Raw genomic sequence first — 16,673 nt, 5'->3', positions numbered from 1 at the left:
GGTGCTCACTATGAATGCCTCCTGAGAGGTGCTGGAACTGAGTTCCGGTGAGAAAAAGAGCCCTGCCTGGAAGTAGTTTCCATAATTGCTGGGTAATCTAAAGGTGAATTAAGTTCATTTTGGGGCAGAACTTTGAACAACTTCTAGTTCATGTTCATGTTCATTTTCATTCCCTCCCACCACCACCTCCAGAAGGAGGCCTGAACCCTGAGCTTCCATTAAACAAAAAGTAAGTAAATTCAACAGCTATAAAGAAGGATAAAACAAACAATGTAGGGCATGTTCTAAGACTCAGGCAGGTATGGAGGTGTTGCTGTTGCTACAGAGCTGTAGGCAGGTAGCTGAATTCTTCATGTGGGCTGTTGCCAGTGATGTGGATTTTCCAGAAAAGTCTGAACTGAGGCACTTGGCACTGGAATATTTTCAGTTTGCACTGCAACATTTTCTGATATCCTTGACAGTGATCTAATTTAGCACGTTCATTTTACCTGTATTTAGTATATCAAGCTATATAAACTTTGAAATGGCCAAGCTTCCCTAATACTTGCTATTGGAAGTCATTCATTATTGCTAACGAAGCTATGAAACTGGATTTTTTTCCACAAAAATATAAAGCACTGGAAAATTTTACACCCCACATCACTGGCTGTTGAGAGTGCCACAAGGAAAAGTTGTGAAAGCCAGAAGGAGAAAATAGCTTATTACAGCTTTTGCCAAATTACCCTCTTCTTTCTGGAAAAAAACAGAAAGCACCACATCCTGAGTTAGAGCCTAGTTAGAGCCAGAGAGCTATCCTGAATGGGACAGGGCATCTGAGGATTTTGTAAATTGAGCCTAGAAAAGAGGAGAAAGTTCACTGCAATATATTTCTCTTCCCACCCCCAATGCAATTATCACCTGGTCAATACAGTGAACAGTATCCAGCCTCCCCACTGCAATAATTCAGTTGCTGACAAGAATGAAGAATAAATGCAAGTTTGTAAAACCAAAGCACCTGTTTCACTCCCCCCCCCCCCCAGTTACACACAATACTGAGAATGTTAAGAGGGAGGTGAGATTTCTGCTCAGAACATCCTCCTCCAAACTTGTCAGTATAAAAGGATCATAACAATTTCCCATTTTAGAGGTGGGAAAGTCACGGGTGGAACCACACATTGCCTTAGCCTGGCTCCAGTTGGACACGTATGAAGCAATGCCATTTTCCCGCTTCCTGAACTTGCTTTCTGGAAAGCATATCGGACATTTGTTTTTGTTTCTGACAATTTCTTTTCTTCATTCACCCATAGCAACTGTTCTCTCTTTTAATTCACACTTATACAGAAAGACGTCTGAAGACAAATTCACACAATTTATTTTCCCCACTGTAACCATGTATACGGTTTGCTTGTCAAAAGTCTCAAGGCATTCCCACAATCACAGCTGCAATTTGAGATGCACTGAGACACACAGTGAGGCTGTACAACATGCAATACTTCCCAGATGCTTTGGTTGATTGAGTTGATGTATTTGTAGTTTTGAAGGATCATTTCATGCAAGATGTCTGCCATATACAGGCAGCTTCAAATTTCATCAGTATGGCAGCTGTTGTATGTGGTGAGTTCTATACCGTGGTGGCTGTGTGATTTCCTCAAAGCCACCTGCTTACTTGAGGACCATTTGTACTGAAATGGTGCATACCAGTGATGGAGTAAGAAGTAGGTTGGCTGGGGCTGCTGGGAGTTGTAGTCCAAATCATCTGGAGGGTACCAGATTGGGGAAGACTGTGATACACTATGAGAACACTAGAAATTGGCTGACACAAAACAAGCAGCCTGACAAATATCACAAAGGGGTGTATTTGCCAACTGCAGCAGTACTAATGCATAAAACCTAACGCATAAAGAAACTGTAAAAATTTCAGCACATGGAGAAGAACATATTTTAAATTTTCTACCTGAAGTACACAGGAAAAGCTGCAAGAGGTTCAGAACCACAAAGCTTTCAAGTTCTAGATCTCACTGGAGTATTAGGAACATCCTATACACCAAACAGATCATATTCACCAGTGCTTTTCTGAATGTTGGCAGTATAACCTATCATCTAAGATACATGTCATTTACCTTACTACCTAGACAATTAATGAGGTGAATGAATATTTGCTAAAACACCAATATGATATAGTCTCAATGCTGCTGTTCTTTCCAGTTTTAGATCTGTGTGACAATACTTTCAAGCAAACCATATATTTATTTGTTTTTAATCAGAATATTGAAGGGCACCACCAAGAAAAATGCTGTATAATTCCCCAAATATAAAGTTGTCTTAAAGAGCATCTACCTCTGAAACATGGAAGAGGAGAAAATATCCCAGGTGCTGATCACCCAGGCTTTTAAGAATTTAATGTTGCCTCGAAATATTAAAATACTAGTATTCATCAATGTTTTCACTAGCCACAGTTATATATAAACAGTGTGAAACTGATGTTAAAAGCAAAATTTTATACTGTATATAGGGCTAGCTATGACTAACAGATACTCCAGTCGGTCCAATTTATATATTAGATGGGGATCTGTCCCATCTTACCTTGTCTATGGCACTCAGATGTCACTAAATTAAATAAATGACGATGATGTTTATGTCTCTTATTTTTAGCAACACTAGTACTTTCATAGGTGTTTGGCCTTATGTACATATAGAGTGCTTATATTTTAGTCCACAATTATCAATGCAACATGCCCTTGCAAGAAAGAGAGACCACCGATGCTATAATATCAGAGTCCTTTCTCCAAGAATAAAGCTCATTATGGAGATAGCCAGCTAACAGCATGATAGGAAGAATATAAAAGGCCTCTGCATTAGTGTATCAATACTTAGTTTATACCATCTAATTAAGTGTCATTGTCCATCATAAGAAGGAGTCCAGTGTTTAGGTCTATCTGGTGAGCTCAGACTCCTGGACACAAGAACTTGTTGTTGTTCAGTCGTTCAGTCGTGTCCGACTCTTCGTGACCCCATGGACCAGAGCACGCCAGGACACAAGAACACTCTGATGGTTAATGGAGACAAGATACTGGGCTTAAAAATGTATTTTTATAGCTTGTGATACTGTGCTGTAACTTCCCAATAAACCCTCCAGCAAACAAAGAGTGGCATGACACTTGCCTCTCTCTGGGAGTAACAGCAAACAACTGTCAAAAAAGTTCCAGCTATCTGTTCAGTTCCATTACAGTACATGTGTGCAAACTTTAACCTTCAACTCTTAAATGTGACTGTGTTAGCAAGGGGCGGTAGGGACAACTGTTGTTTGAATATTTTTTATTGTCTTGATTTTGAAGCTTTTTGAATATTCTGTAGACTTATATTTAGGTTGTCTTTTTGGATTTTCTTTTTGTACTGTATACAGCATATGATTTTAAAAGAGAGTTTAAAATCCAGCAACTAAGGAGGGTTTAAATAAAAAAATTACAAAATTGTCCAGTAGCACCTTAGAGACCAACTAAGTTTGTTCTGGGTATAAGCGTCCGTGTGCATGCACACTTCTTAAGGATTTGTTGGTTTTAAAATAAATTCCTCTCAAAAGTCTCTATTGGAAAAAGAAACACAACCAGAAATGGTTGCCAGAATGATCAATGCTCACTTAACAAAACAAAACAAAAAAAATCACTGTCAGGAAAGGTCCTCTGAATACATCTGTTTTTCCAATTATGATCTCATAAGCACCTCTCCCTGAATTTGGGAAACTTGAAATGGACAGTAACTGGGTTTCCTTGAAAGCACTTTGCTGATTTCAGTCCAGATGCTTTTCATTCAAAGCTGCACTATATATTTCTGTTCTGCCTTGCACATTTTCCTGTACAATTTTAACTAAACACACACAATGGGAATAGACAGATGTTAGAATCTCCTGCATATATTACACCTACTCCTTAGCCTGTAATTTATATTGCCAAACAATCCCAGCAACAAAAAGTTTTCCAAAGCACTGGACTTTTTAAAAAAATCATGCTTTATCTTAAATGGTTTTTTCTCCTTTCGACAAAACAACATTTTACTCTTCCTCCACTCCTCCTTAATTTAAACCAACATGTTTCCAATGAATTTAATTAAAAGAATATGGATTCTTAATCATTTCCAACTCAGATGCTGTGACTGTTCTTTATGAAAAGTCAATTCTGAGACTACTAGGATAGTAATTCATGTATAAAAAGCATCTAGCACACACTAGGCCTAGATTTAGATTCAAATTTACTTCAATGTGGGATAGCACAGCTCATTTTTCGTTACTAGGCATAATAGCCTGCTAAGGAACTGGGTGGCTGGGTCAGTTATATGTCATTTAGGAGTTAGGTGTGGCATTGCTTCCTTCATGGGAGAAACAGTTGAGGAAAGAGGCCTAATCTTTGGATTACTGCTACAGAAAGGAGGGATAGGGCACTTGGTGGCAAAGTGAGATCTTTCTGGTTAGCAATACTGACTTTATTTCGCTTTTACTACTACTACTATCCGGATAGTAATGTATACAATTCTTCCACTTGTTGTTGTTCAGTCGTTCAGTCGTGTCCGACTCTTCATGACCCCATGGACTAGAGCACGCCAGGCACGCCTATCTTTCACTGCCTCCCACAGTTTGGCCAAACTCATGCCAGTCGCTTCGAGAACACTGTCCAACCATCTCATCCTCTGTTGTCCCCTTCTCCTTGTGCCCTCCATCTTTCCCAACATCAGGGTCTTTTCCATTCTTCCACTAGGTGACCACAATTACTGCAAATATTTGTATTTGTAAGTTTCCCATTATCTTGCTGAACATAAACTCAGTACGATGCAAAACACCATCAGTAAAGCATGTAAGGCCCAGAGCTGGAGTAGCACACAGCTTTTCTGAATCTCCCAAAGCCTAGATTTTAGTCCACTCATTTACAATACACGACATATAAAGCCAATCATTTCCAACCTGATACAAATAAGTAGGTTCCAATTGTTTGTCAAACAAGTACAAATTTAGTGAAGACTGGATACAATAATTTTCCAAAGGTTTGGGATATTTGGTTCAGAGCTCATGCCTGATTTAGATATGCAAGCATCCTGATACTATGCAAGTATTCTTCATAATCAACACATATGCAGCAGTTCTAGAAGCTATAAGTCATATATAATTATCAATAATAATATTCATCCTGAGCAGAAGTGGCAATCACCTGTTAACATTAAATATTTTATACAATAAAACATACAACATATACAAACCAACATGATAGCTAATAATACTTCCTTTTCAATTCCTCTTTTACAAAAAGAATCTTGTAGGTACCACACCTGTGAACTCAAAATACCGGTATCACATCAAACAATACATTTCTGAAGGTGTCTAACCACGGTTTCCTTTATTTAGAAAAGCAACAACGTCATTCGAATTGACTTCAAACTGCTCTACATGCGTGTCTTTGGTACCTGTAGTGTTAGTTTCTCTAATAAGGCTGAATTCCAAACCAGACTTTTCCAACACTCTAAGGATACAGAAGAATTCACCATGGCTTTACCACTGTTAACAATCTTGCAGACATTAGTTTCTTTCTTAAGTTTCTTAAAATAAGTTTTCATTGTTCCCATCAAAACCAAAACAGTGCCAGTTTTGGATCATTACATGCTGTCTGAAAAGTTTTTTGTTGACAGTTCATCAACAGCCAACTAAAAAAAGAAAGAAACCCACTACACCACATTTCCAAGTCATTCAGACAATGACCTGAAAATAACACAATCATAACAATTCTTGTAATTACATCTGATGAGCTTCCCAATTCATCCTCAAATCTATCATTTTCTCACAAAGATGCTATATCAGCTAAAATACAGGAGATCTATTGAAAATAATGAGCAGTACTAAAGAAATCTGGCTTGCATTCCTAAATTCCATCCCAAGTCCACAGCTGAAGCAGAATCACAGATCAGTATGTGAACAGCTATATGAAAATACAGGAAGTTTCTTAAAGCAATTACATAACAAAATATGTGAACTTAAGCTGGCAGTCCGAAAGGAAATTACACCACGGGAGTAACAAATAAAACAATCCGAAACAAATAAAAATAATGGCACCCTCATGTCTATTGTTCTTCAAGGCAAAATATATCTGCCAGTGGCCAAACAACAGAGCACTTCCAGAAGTGAGCAGTTTTTACTTTATATAAAAGTATGTGTATCGATCAATCAATCAATCAGTCAATCAATCACTAACCTTCTAAACTAGGTGCTCATGCTTTTGGGCCCTTATTATAAATCTTCTAAACTGTATCTTCTAAACAATACATTGAGCACAAAATTATTTGGGCACATTTCCAGCTTGCAAAGGCATGTGCCTGTTTTCTGCTATTTTTTAAGAATATAAATATGAAAAAATGGCATCCAATGAAGTACTGAGCATATATACCCTATCAAGTGTCCCTAATTATGGAATACAAATTCCTCCAAGATCTTTCCCCTGCACTGATTAGTTAGGTTACCCAGGCCTCCACATTTGGCCAACAAAATATTTTTGACTAAGCACACTCACCAGCTAAGTAGAGCATGCAAGGGAAAGAGGGAAAATGCAATGCAGCTATGCAAAGAGCTGGATCAGCTCCACCACTGCTCTTATACTTTGTATTTGGCTGAAAAATGATAGCCCAACAACAATAGCTGCAAGAAACTATGAGACAAAGAGAAGAGGAAAACTGTCTCCCATAGGAGTATTCAGAGAACCACTACCACTTCTTCCAGCTATTGTTGAGCAGGACACAGCTGAGAGAATAGAGGAAAGCTGATTCCAACTAAGTTGGAATCAATTTGGCCATGTTTGCATGAAAGCCAAACCATGACTTTGTGCAAATGCACAAATATGCCAGATGCCAGATCACAGTTGCTCTGTTCCTCTTTTAGCAAGCTCATTCACACTATCCCAGTAAGCTTACTATGATGTGAGAATAGGGCCTTTGTCTTCGCTCCCAGTTAAACCTGGTCTGCAGCATGTCAAGGAGATCAGTGTCACAGCAAACTGTACCACAGACTGCAAGCATTTGTCTTCTTCCATTCCCACCTGCACTAGTCCCAAAATAATAATACCCTGAGCCATTAATTGCTGGGAGAAACAAGGGGTGGCTGGAAGGCCTGCCTGCTAGCCACAGATGCTGCTGCAGCTAAAGACAGTCACAGAGGTAGGGCCTGGGCCTGGACAACTAGCTTCAAGAAATAAAATTAGGAGCAAGAAGGACATGGCTTCTTTCTCCGTTCATCCGACCCCATCAAACTGGACAGCCACTTAGCTAGGCATTTAATAGTAGTCACCACTGTAATGTAGCACTTACTGAGATGTTTCTTCATTTATTGGATGGAGCATTTCCATCCAAACACCAATCAGTCTCCTCTGCATTTGTAGGTCAAAGTACACACTACACAATGTCATACATAAATAGTACAGGTAAACTGTGATCAAATCGTTTTACAATCAGTTTTGAATATGGAATGAAACTTTCCCTTCAGAATAATCAACTTAAGAGCTAGTATTTTCTTCTTTTCTTCACGGGCACACTTGTGCTTCCACACAAGTGCTATGCACTGATTTCTCTGAAGTAGTATAAGTTTCTAATTAGCATAAGTTAGCCAGACACATAATTTTCCCCCATAAAATGAGAAACCTAAAGCATTTTAAATGGGCCTTGAAACTGCATGATAATATAGCCGCATTAGGAGATTCAGTTCATCTTTCTAGATACTACTACAAGTTACTTATAGTAGGAACACTTTATATTTTTTATTTAACTGACCTTTTAGGTCAGACATAAATAATAGATGTACTAATTTCACACATTCTGATTTTTATATAGACAATTGTAACCATGACACAATGCTGCAATAGATACCAACAAATGAATGATTATTCAGTAAACTCTTATTTTGAAGGAAGATTTACTTAGCGACCTTTGGCTTCTACTGAAGAGTAGGAGCATTTTCCCTCATAAACCAGATCATCTCTGTGCCTAATCCTGCAACAAAGTTGTAATTTGCAATTGCAGTAAAGCCTGTGTTGTGTAGTACAATACTGTATTACAGCCAGCTGTCAAGGAAAAGCCCACTTCACAGAATTACCTAGGAAAAGAGAAAATGTCTTGACCACATGCTGAAGAGACAAAGACTTCTTGTCCAATTCTCGGATAAAGGAAAACATAAGAAAATGGTTTTTTCGGATTATGGTAGATGAAGTAGATGTAATTAACAGAATAATCATTCTGCCTTATGCTTCCCAAAGCTCACAAAACAGTGTTTTGCCATATATTTTATCTCTGCTTATTGTGCAATCCTATATATATGTCTACTCAGACATTCTAGAATAGATCTAATTTATATCAGTACTGGACCTAAGAAATCTCAAAGAATGTAAGAAAAGCCCTGCTGGATCAAGTCAAAGGCCCATATAGTCTAGCATCCTTTATTACAGTGGCTAGTTAGAGATGTAGGGGAAGTCCACAAGCAAGACCTGAGTACAAAGGTGCTCTCCCCAACTGTGATACTCAGCAACTGGTATTCAAAGGCATTTTGCCTCCAACAGTGGACGTAGAACACAGCAAAAAAGAAACTGCTGTGTCTGCATAGTTATTCAAATGCCATACATTCTGGAGTGATGATGGGAATGAGGCTTTCAGTTGAAGCTTCCGAGTTTCCTTCACAGGCAGCCCCATATACAGTACAGGGTATATGAATGTTAATGGTGGCAACAGCAGTCCCCCCACACCTTTTAACCTTTTACCAACCAGTCTTCTCCCTCCATAGCTCAGGTATTCCTTGGGTGTTTTGAGGATTTCTTGTGCTTATTTATTTAAGAACTTTGTCCCTTACAAGTTGGTACACTAATAGCACTTCTGCAGCCAGCCAGCAACAGAGAGCAGAGAAAAACAGACAGAGGAACTTTAAGAAGGCTAGCAGCAACGTTTTAAAAAAGTGAGCAACCTGCATGTCAGAGAGAACTGAAGAAATGATAAATGCATTTTCAAAACATTACTGAATGCAGCATAACTTATATAAAAATCATTGGAGGCAGTGGGAAATAACCAGAAATAGTGGGAAATGGTATGTACTGAATTCTTAAATAGACAGATGTATGCCTGGCAAATACCGTATGTTTACTGTTTGTGGGTGTTTTATGGGTATTGTATGTATGGCAAGTGCATGTGTGGCAAGTGTCCTTTAAAAAATTAATTTTGAAAAATATTTGCAAATATAACAACAAAAGACAAGAAAACAAATAATAAAATAGTAGATGTGGATTGAAGTGGTATTTATTTATGTTAGACCACTTAATAGGATTAGATGGATTTTTTTGCCATTTTCAGTTTTGCAGGTTACCAATTGACCCAATAGTGCTGAATGGTATTACCTTCAACATAGCACATTTTAGTCTATTTTTGGACCATCAGCTCTGAATGCCTCAGCATCTCCTGGAGGAAATGGATGTTTGAAGATTAAACCCATATTACTTGTTTATAGAAATGCTGTAAAATTGATGTTCAGGATCTTGGAGACAAATAGAACAGAGTTAGATGTTTTCCAATCGACAGAAAGTTGCTATAGCATCAATATGTAGATTTAAAATTGAGATTGATTCAATGAAATATGGGTGTTTGGAGTATATGGAACTCCACAGCACCTTTATAAGGAAGGGGTTGATTAGTTCAGAAAGATGTTGGCAACATACCGTAATGCTGAAAACCCTCTTTGAGGCATACAATGTGGATATGTCTTGTGGTCTTTTCTTTTCTTTTCTCAGAAATTACTACTCATATCAACTTTTGTTTTGGGGAAAAAACCATTGATATTTGTGAGTGTTCACAAACTTGCCTTTAGAGGATGTGGAAGTAGTTACCAGAGAAGAGGGTATTTTATGTGGTGATAGTGGTATTTCTTCCATTGGCAAATTTGGCTATAGTCCTGTAACTGTTTTATTGATTTTTGTCTGCTGTTTTCAATGTTTTGAACATGATTTACTATATTTGTGGTATTGAATTTTCTTTCTCTAAGCTACCTTGGGCATTATTTTAGAGGAAAGGTGGGATATATGCTTCCCAAATAAATGAGTGTTGTACATTCTACCATCATTCGTGGTGGGGCAATAGAGCCTCCAGGATGCTCAAGGGATGAGGTTCAGCCTATGCACTAATGTAGATTGTAATGCACAAAGGAACAAAGATATTATGTTAACACATGACTGGCCCTTGCATACTAGTTTCATTAACTTAATAGCAGCTGCAGGAATCCCCATTCCTATTCGGGACCGAAGGCGAGCAAGGGGGCTCCCACCATTTGTCCTCAACATAGTCCTGATCTGGATTGCATGCACACACAGCCCAGTGACTACCAATGTTCTAGGAGGAAATAACAACTGCAACTCTTCCCCCACTCAATCCAGATTGGAACAGTGGTGGGGACAAATGGTTAAAGTTCCCCTCATGTTCCAGCCCCAGCCAAGATCTTATTTATTTAGTAAAGAAAAATAATTGTGTGAGCTGTCGCAATCCTAAGAGAAACAGTGTGTTGCAGTGGCTTAAGTGCAGGATCTGGGAGACCTGGGTTCAAACCACCAATGGGTGACCTTCAGACAGTCACTATATTTCTAACTGACCTCACAGGGTTGTTGCAAGAAAAAATACTGAGGGGGAGAAATCCATGTACTCTGCCATGATCTCCTTGGAAGGGTGGGATAAACAAGACTAAATAGTAAGTTAGGAATTGAATAGGAAGTTGGTAGCTGAAAGTCTCTGTAATGCCAGACTCTTTTGGCAAATATTTAGCAAAAGCTGTTTGAAGGGCAGCACAGTACTAATAAATCAACATTCTTTGCACCTTTTTGAAGAAAAACCTACCACAGCTAAAAAATCCAGCACAGCTCTCCTCCAAAGTTTCAGATCAGGAATACCTGAACTAACAACCCTAGATCAATGCAGATTGTTCTAAGGCAGAACCAGAGAAAAAGAAGTTATCATACCATTATAAGCATTTACCAACACTTCATTTATAACCTATTCACTGCTTAAGAACTTCATCTTCAAACCAGTTTTATTTGGCTTACATGGTTAAAGGGGTGCCAGCTCTTAATATGTGACAAAGAATCTGTTGTCCCAGTCTCAAGGATCCAGCACTCATCTACAACTGGATGAACTGAAGTTCAGTGTGAAATTGGCCTTATTCAGTTAAGGCAGCCCCTTAGCAAAGCAGCAACCTTACTGAATCATATGAAATAGGAATTCATACTATAGATAATTTCAGCTCCAGCTGACTTCACTGAAGCAGCCCACAATGACCTAGAAATGGACAGGAGAACTTCCAACCAATACTTATGCCTATATCTGGCACAGTTCCATCCCCTTTAGAACTCAGAACTAGTTAATGCATGGTGGCTTTCTCCTGCATGGAGTAACTAACAATGTAAACCATCACTTAAGACTTATCTGAAAAACTTTATTTGTGACAAATATATACATTGTGTAAATAATATTGGCATTATATTCTTGACTCATGTTCTTGCAGCAAAACTTAAGCTCTACCACATACATAACACTGGTTCTGTTTCATTGCCACACTTGTTAGTTCCGTATGGAAATTATCATGTATGAAGCATCTATCAGTAACACCAGCCATGTACACTTAGCACTTAACTTTGGCTCCAGTGCACTTCCACTACTGGCTTTTGAAGCCATGTCCACATGACATCAGCCACAATCCATATGTAGTTTCTTGGCAAATACTGCTATTTGATGCATTTTCCCTCAAATCAGCTTTCATCTGATTTGAAAACATAATCCACAATTTCACAGTTAAGCTGAAGTGTGTACATTTACACGTACATATGACAGCTCCATGAGCAGAAGCTCAGGGTGAGTGGGTTGTAGGCTTGAGGAAAACAAACAGGTAATGTGCATTGGGTGAAAACATCCCTGCCCCCTCTCTGGTGTGCACAGCAACTTGGCAAATGTGACTTAAAAAAAAATTAGAGAGGATGGGGACTACAACCTTGCTGCATTTTAAGCCACTAATGTGTACATAGCCTTAAAGGAGTGGGTATCACTCACCAGACACCTGTATTCTAGCCAAGGCTACAAACAAAACATGAGCTCAAGGAAACATACTGACCCAAATCAGAAAAACACACCCCTGATTTCAGGTACCAACTTTTGTTGGTGTCAGCTCAGAGAAGGTTTCCTGAAATATAACTGGGATGGGGTTAGAAGGCAGGACACTTATTTTTTAGTAGTTCTCAGGTATTTTTCCTGTTTCGCAGTAGGCCAGAACAACGGAATATAAAGGCTATTTATAAATGACTTGGAAATTATTGGATCCCAAAAGAATGCTTAGGCCACTTTTAAAACCTAAAAGGGTGCATGTAACCTCTGACAAAAGAGCTCTTACTTCTATGATGTAATATTTAAGGTGTTCCTGTTTTATTCAGCTGCTCCTTATAAGGTCAAACTTTTGAAAGTCAAGCCATTTAAATTAAGTTCCAAGTTCATCCTTTTTATGAAGAAAATGGGGAGGACTGACTCTAAAGTAACCAATCCTGGCTTAAGTTGACTGCATTCTCTCCTGATTCGCTTACTTGACCATTCCTGGAACATAGAGCATAGAGCTTTTAAGTTAATAACTTTAAAAATGCTGACACTCAGCTTGTGCAGTACAGGCTGATGGCAAAGAAAAGCTGTCTCTCCCTTTTTCTGTTGAAAAGAAACAGAAGAAAGTTGTAGAGCCTCCTCTTGGTTAACCACAACCTCTGTGAGCAATAAAGAAGATACAGTATATACAGAGCAGAATGAGCAACTGATTCATTCACAGGGATGGTGAATAATAATTAGAATGTGGTCACATGACCTCTACAATTAAGATCCAGGCTCCACTAAGAGTATGTAGGGTTGTTTCTTACATGCCTAAACCCTGATATCTTACCAGAATTACGGTACTCCTAGCTGCAAGGGCTTATCTGGAACGTCAGGAAACACAAGGCAGAAGTGTTGAAAAGATGCCTCATCCACATTATTTAGTTGCTAAGTTTATTTTTCAGGAGGAAGGGGGAGCGCTAGGGGCTCTCTCTCTTAGTAACCGTCTCAACAGCCATCATCAACTTCGGAACAGGCCATAAAAATGTACGGCCAAGTAGGATTCGTGCCGTTTTGTTTTAACTTCTGTTGAATTTTATCCGCTTCGCAGCTTGACGAGGGCGAGATGTTCGAAAGATGCTTCGGACGTTTCTCAAGAGGGCAAATCACGCACAAGCCCAGAAGTAAGTAGTTTTGTCTCGTGTCAGCCTAGCTGCCGAAGGCTGCGATTCGGAGGCGCTTTACTCGCGAGTAAACAGGCACCACAAAGAGCCGTCCACACGAACACACACATTACACACCCCTCCAGATCAGGCTGCGGGTCTCCCTCGCCCTCATCGCCTCATCTTTTGTTTCCCATCTCAGATATGCCACCCACCGACACCCCCCCGCCCCTTTCCGCGGCCCCCCTGCCTCCCCTCTGACCCTTGAGGGACTCATCCCACCCCTTTTACCTTGTAATCCTCGTAGTCGAGGTTTTGCAGGCGCTCCTTGCCGGATCGGGCCCGGATTTCGACGCTGCGGGCCGGGGCTTCGTCCGGGGGCGCGTCGGGCTCCGGCGGGGGCTGCTGGGGCTCCTGCTGCCGCGACGGGGCTCGGCTCCGGGCCCCTCTCTGCCCGACGCTGAGCGCCGCGAAGTCCAGCGTCTTGCTCTCGAAGGCGCCCTCCACGCTGCAGAACATCCCGCCATACTTCTGGCGGGGCACTTGGTCGGCGGTGCCTGGGCGCGCCAGGTACACGGGCAGCTCCTCATCCTCCTCCTGCTGGTGAGGCTCCCCCCGCTCCCGGCCTCTCCGCCTGCCGCTCGAGGTCATGGCCGCCGCAGGCAAGGCAGCGCCAAACAACGCTCGGGAGCCCAAGCCGCCGCTGCCGGGTGGCAAGTCGAGCCCCTTTCGCCTGGCTGCGAGGAAGGAGGAGGCGGCGGGAAAGGGGGAGAGCGCGCCTCAGCCGGCTCCTCTGCCGCAGCCGCCGCGCCTCAGCTCAAGCGCGGAGTGACTGGCTGACGGGGAGAGAGGGGGAAAGAGCGCCTGCCTGATGGGTGGGAGGGAGAGAGAGAGGGAGGCGGTGGTGGCGGCAGGGCTGCCTGGCCGGCCACGAGGACTTTTCCCTCACACGACGAGCACCGGCCGTCGTGAGGGGGAAACGGCGCCCGCTCTTCTTAGGCTGCGCTTGTGTAACGGCAACGGCGGGCACCTGAAGAGCCCGGCGCCGAAGCCCTCGGGCAGCAGCGGCTCGCCTCCATCCTCGCGACGTTCCTGACAGGACGGCCTACATTTTTTATCTGTGTCTCTTCTTCGCAGTAGTTTGTTGAGGGAGGGGACGGGGAAAACATGCCAGGAAAGAAACTTCACCGGCTGAACTTCTGCTTGTCACACAACCGCTAAGGGGTAGGGTCGGGAGAGGGAGGCGTGCCAATTTCAATAAAATATTGGGGGAGGGGGAAAGAAGTAAGCCCCGCCTCACATAATAGGTCACATGATGCGGTGCACACACCCTATTTGAATGGCAATGCCCATCAACTTCGGGGGGGGGGTTCCGGCCCCCTCAAATATTTTAGGGGGCGCACAATGGGAACTCGGCCCCCAGGAGTTGGCTCCTATGGTGAGAGGTTCCTTATGCCCCCCCCCCAAATCAGGTGTGGGGTATCTGTGGTCCTTGAGATGTTGCTGAACTACAATTTCCATCATCTCTGGCCATTGGTGAGAGGTTCCTTATCTGGACCTCCTGTGTTTTTAATAGGAATTGGACTTGCAGAAGGGAAGGAGGCATTTGGTGGTTTATCAAACATTTACCACCAACCTCTTTTGCTGGGTTAAGTCTACAGTGCACAACACGCATAAACGTAAGGAACATACATAACAAATATAAGTCCAACATGCGGAATGCTGCCAAAAATGGCAGTTGTGTCAAATAGGGCTTTAGCAAATGGGCTTGCTAAAAATGTCCTTCCAAGGCATTTGTAGCGGCCAGGTGGGCCAAATTAGGCCCATGGGCCGGAGGTTCCCCTATGCTGCCATAGCTCACAACCAGTGACATTCTACCCTATTGTGACTGAATGTGCAGGCATGTTAGGTAGTACTTCAGGTGGAATCCCCATGCCTTCCAACAACCACATTGTGGGCATAAGTTCAGCAGGTGCCATTTTTCAGGGATGCTGGGATGGGGGCCACTACACCTAATGAATTTCTGTACGCCATGTAGATATTAAAGTTACAGGAAGATTACAATCGAAAGGTAGCAAGTTGGGGAGTACAGTATTTCATTTCTAAAATAAAACATGGATACCTCTCCTCCTAAATCCCAGATGTATGGAAGCTGAGTGCAGTTATTTAGTAACGTAAGGAAGATGTTCTCTGCCCATGTTCTACATTATTATTATTTATTACATTTGGATACCACCCTTTAGCTGTAGATCTCCGGGCAGTTCCCAACACAAAACTACAATATTAAAAAACAAAAACAAAATACATACAGTACTGAAAACAGAAACAACCCAATAATCACCTCTTCCACAACACATTCAAAAGGGCATTGGATGACAATCAGCCCAAGGCCTGGTTGAAGGCGAACATTTTTGCCTGGCACCTAAAGGCAATGTAAGAGAGCATTCCATAACTGGGGAGCCACTGCAGAAAAGGCCAATTCTTGTTTTGCCTCGTCATCATTACTCCCCGAGGCCAGGAACTAGAACTAATAATAGTTTCTAGCTAGGGTTGCCATGTGTCCTCTTTTTCCAGGACACATTCTCTTTTTCATGATGAGAGTCATAGAGATCCATAGTTAAAAGTATAAGTGGGCAAATGTGTCTTCTTTTTTTGCTCTTCAGAATATGGCAACCCTATCTAGCTCAAGCGAGCATAATGAAGGAATGTTATGCAGAGTTTCACTTTTATCCATGAAAGTTTAAGGCATGTAAGACTGCTTGGGACTGGGGCCTCTTTTTTCTTCCAAACTGAAGTTTATTTTCTTACAGAAGCCATGATTTTATATTTCCATAAACATCTATAATCACAAGACTTATAGCTAAATTAAATCATATCTGTCCCTAAATAAAGACGTTGAAGTAGAGACATGATGTTACAGCATGCACTCAGAATCTCACTGAGGTCAACATTAGGCACATAGATAATAACACATTTGCTTAGTGAAAACTATAGCTTACCAGAGGCTCACTTATAATTTGTAGAGTTGCTACTGTTAAGAATTGCATGAGAGGCAGAAATCAACAGATGTATCTTTTTCCATCCATATATCCATGCCAGGAAGGACTTTATGTATTGATTTCTGCCTGCCTGTAGTAACTTAAGGTAAGGAAACTCTTTTCCATAAAAAGAAAGTAGTTCTAAATACCTCAAGGACCCACCTCTCACAATGTGAACAGACCCAGACCCTGCGCTCCTTATCTGAGGCCCTTCTTTGTGTGCCTTCTCCACAAGAGGTGTGCAGGGTGGCAACACAAGAACAGGCCTTTTGTGTGATTTGTGGAATGCTGTCCCCAGGGATATGTGCCTGGCACCATCATTATATATCTTCAGATACCAGGCCTTTGGCTTTTAAAAGTGATTGGGATGTGTTTAATGCTTTTA

At 41.3% G+C, this 16,673-nt stretch overlaps 1 protein-coding gene across 2 annotated transcripts in view; it reads right to left on the bottom strand.

Moving 5' to 3' along the window:
• Positions 1-13,928, bottom strand: part of DPYSL3 (dihydropyrimidinase like 3) — a 54,975-nt gene extending 41,047 nt beyond the window's left edge. For both annotated transcript variants that reach the window (XM_033139981.1, XM_033139982.1), the window contains exon 1: positions 13,542-13,928. In XM_033139981.1, coding sequence (XP_032995872.1) covers positions 13,542-13,901 — 360 coding nt within the window. In that variant the 5' untranslated portion in view covers positions 13,902-13,928. The remainder of the gene's footprint in view (positions 1-13,541) is intronic.
• Positions 13,929-16,673: the final 2,745 nt, after the last annotated feature.

The sequence above is a fragment of the Lacerta agilis genome, chromosome 2 (genome assembly GCF_009819535.1).
Source record: "Lacerta agilis isolate rLacAgi1 chromosome 2, rLacAgi1.pri, whole genome shotgun sequence".
Taxonomy (NCBI): domain Eukaryota; kingdom Metazoa; phylum Chordata; class Lepidosauria; order Squamata; family Lacertidae; genus Lacerta; species Lacerta agilis.
The sequence above is the reverse complement of the archived record's forward strand: the minus strand, read 5'-3'. Positions and strand labels throughout refer to the sequence as shown.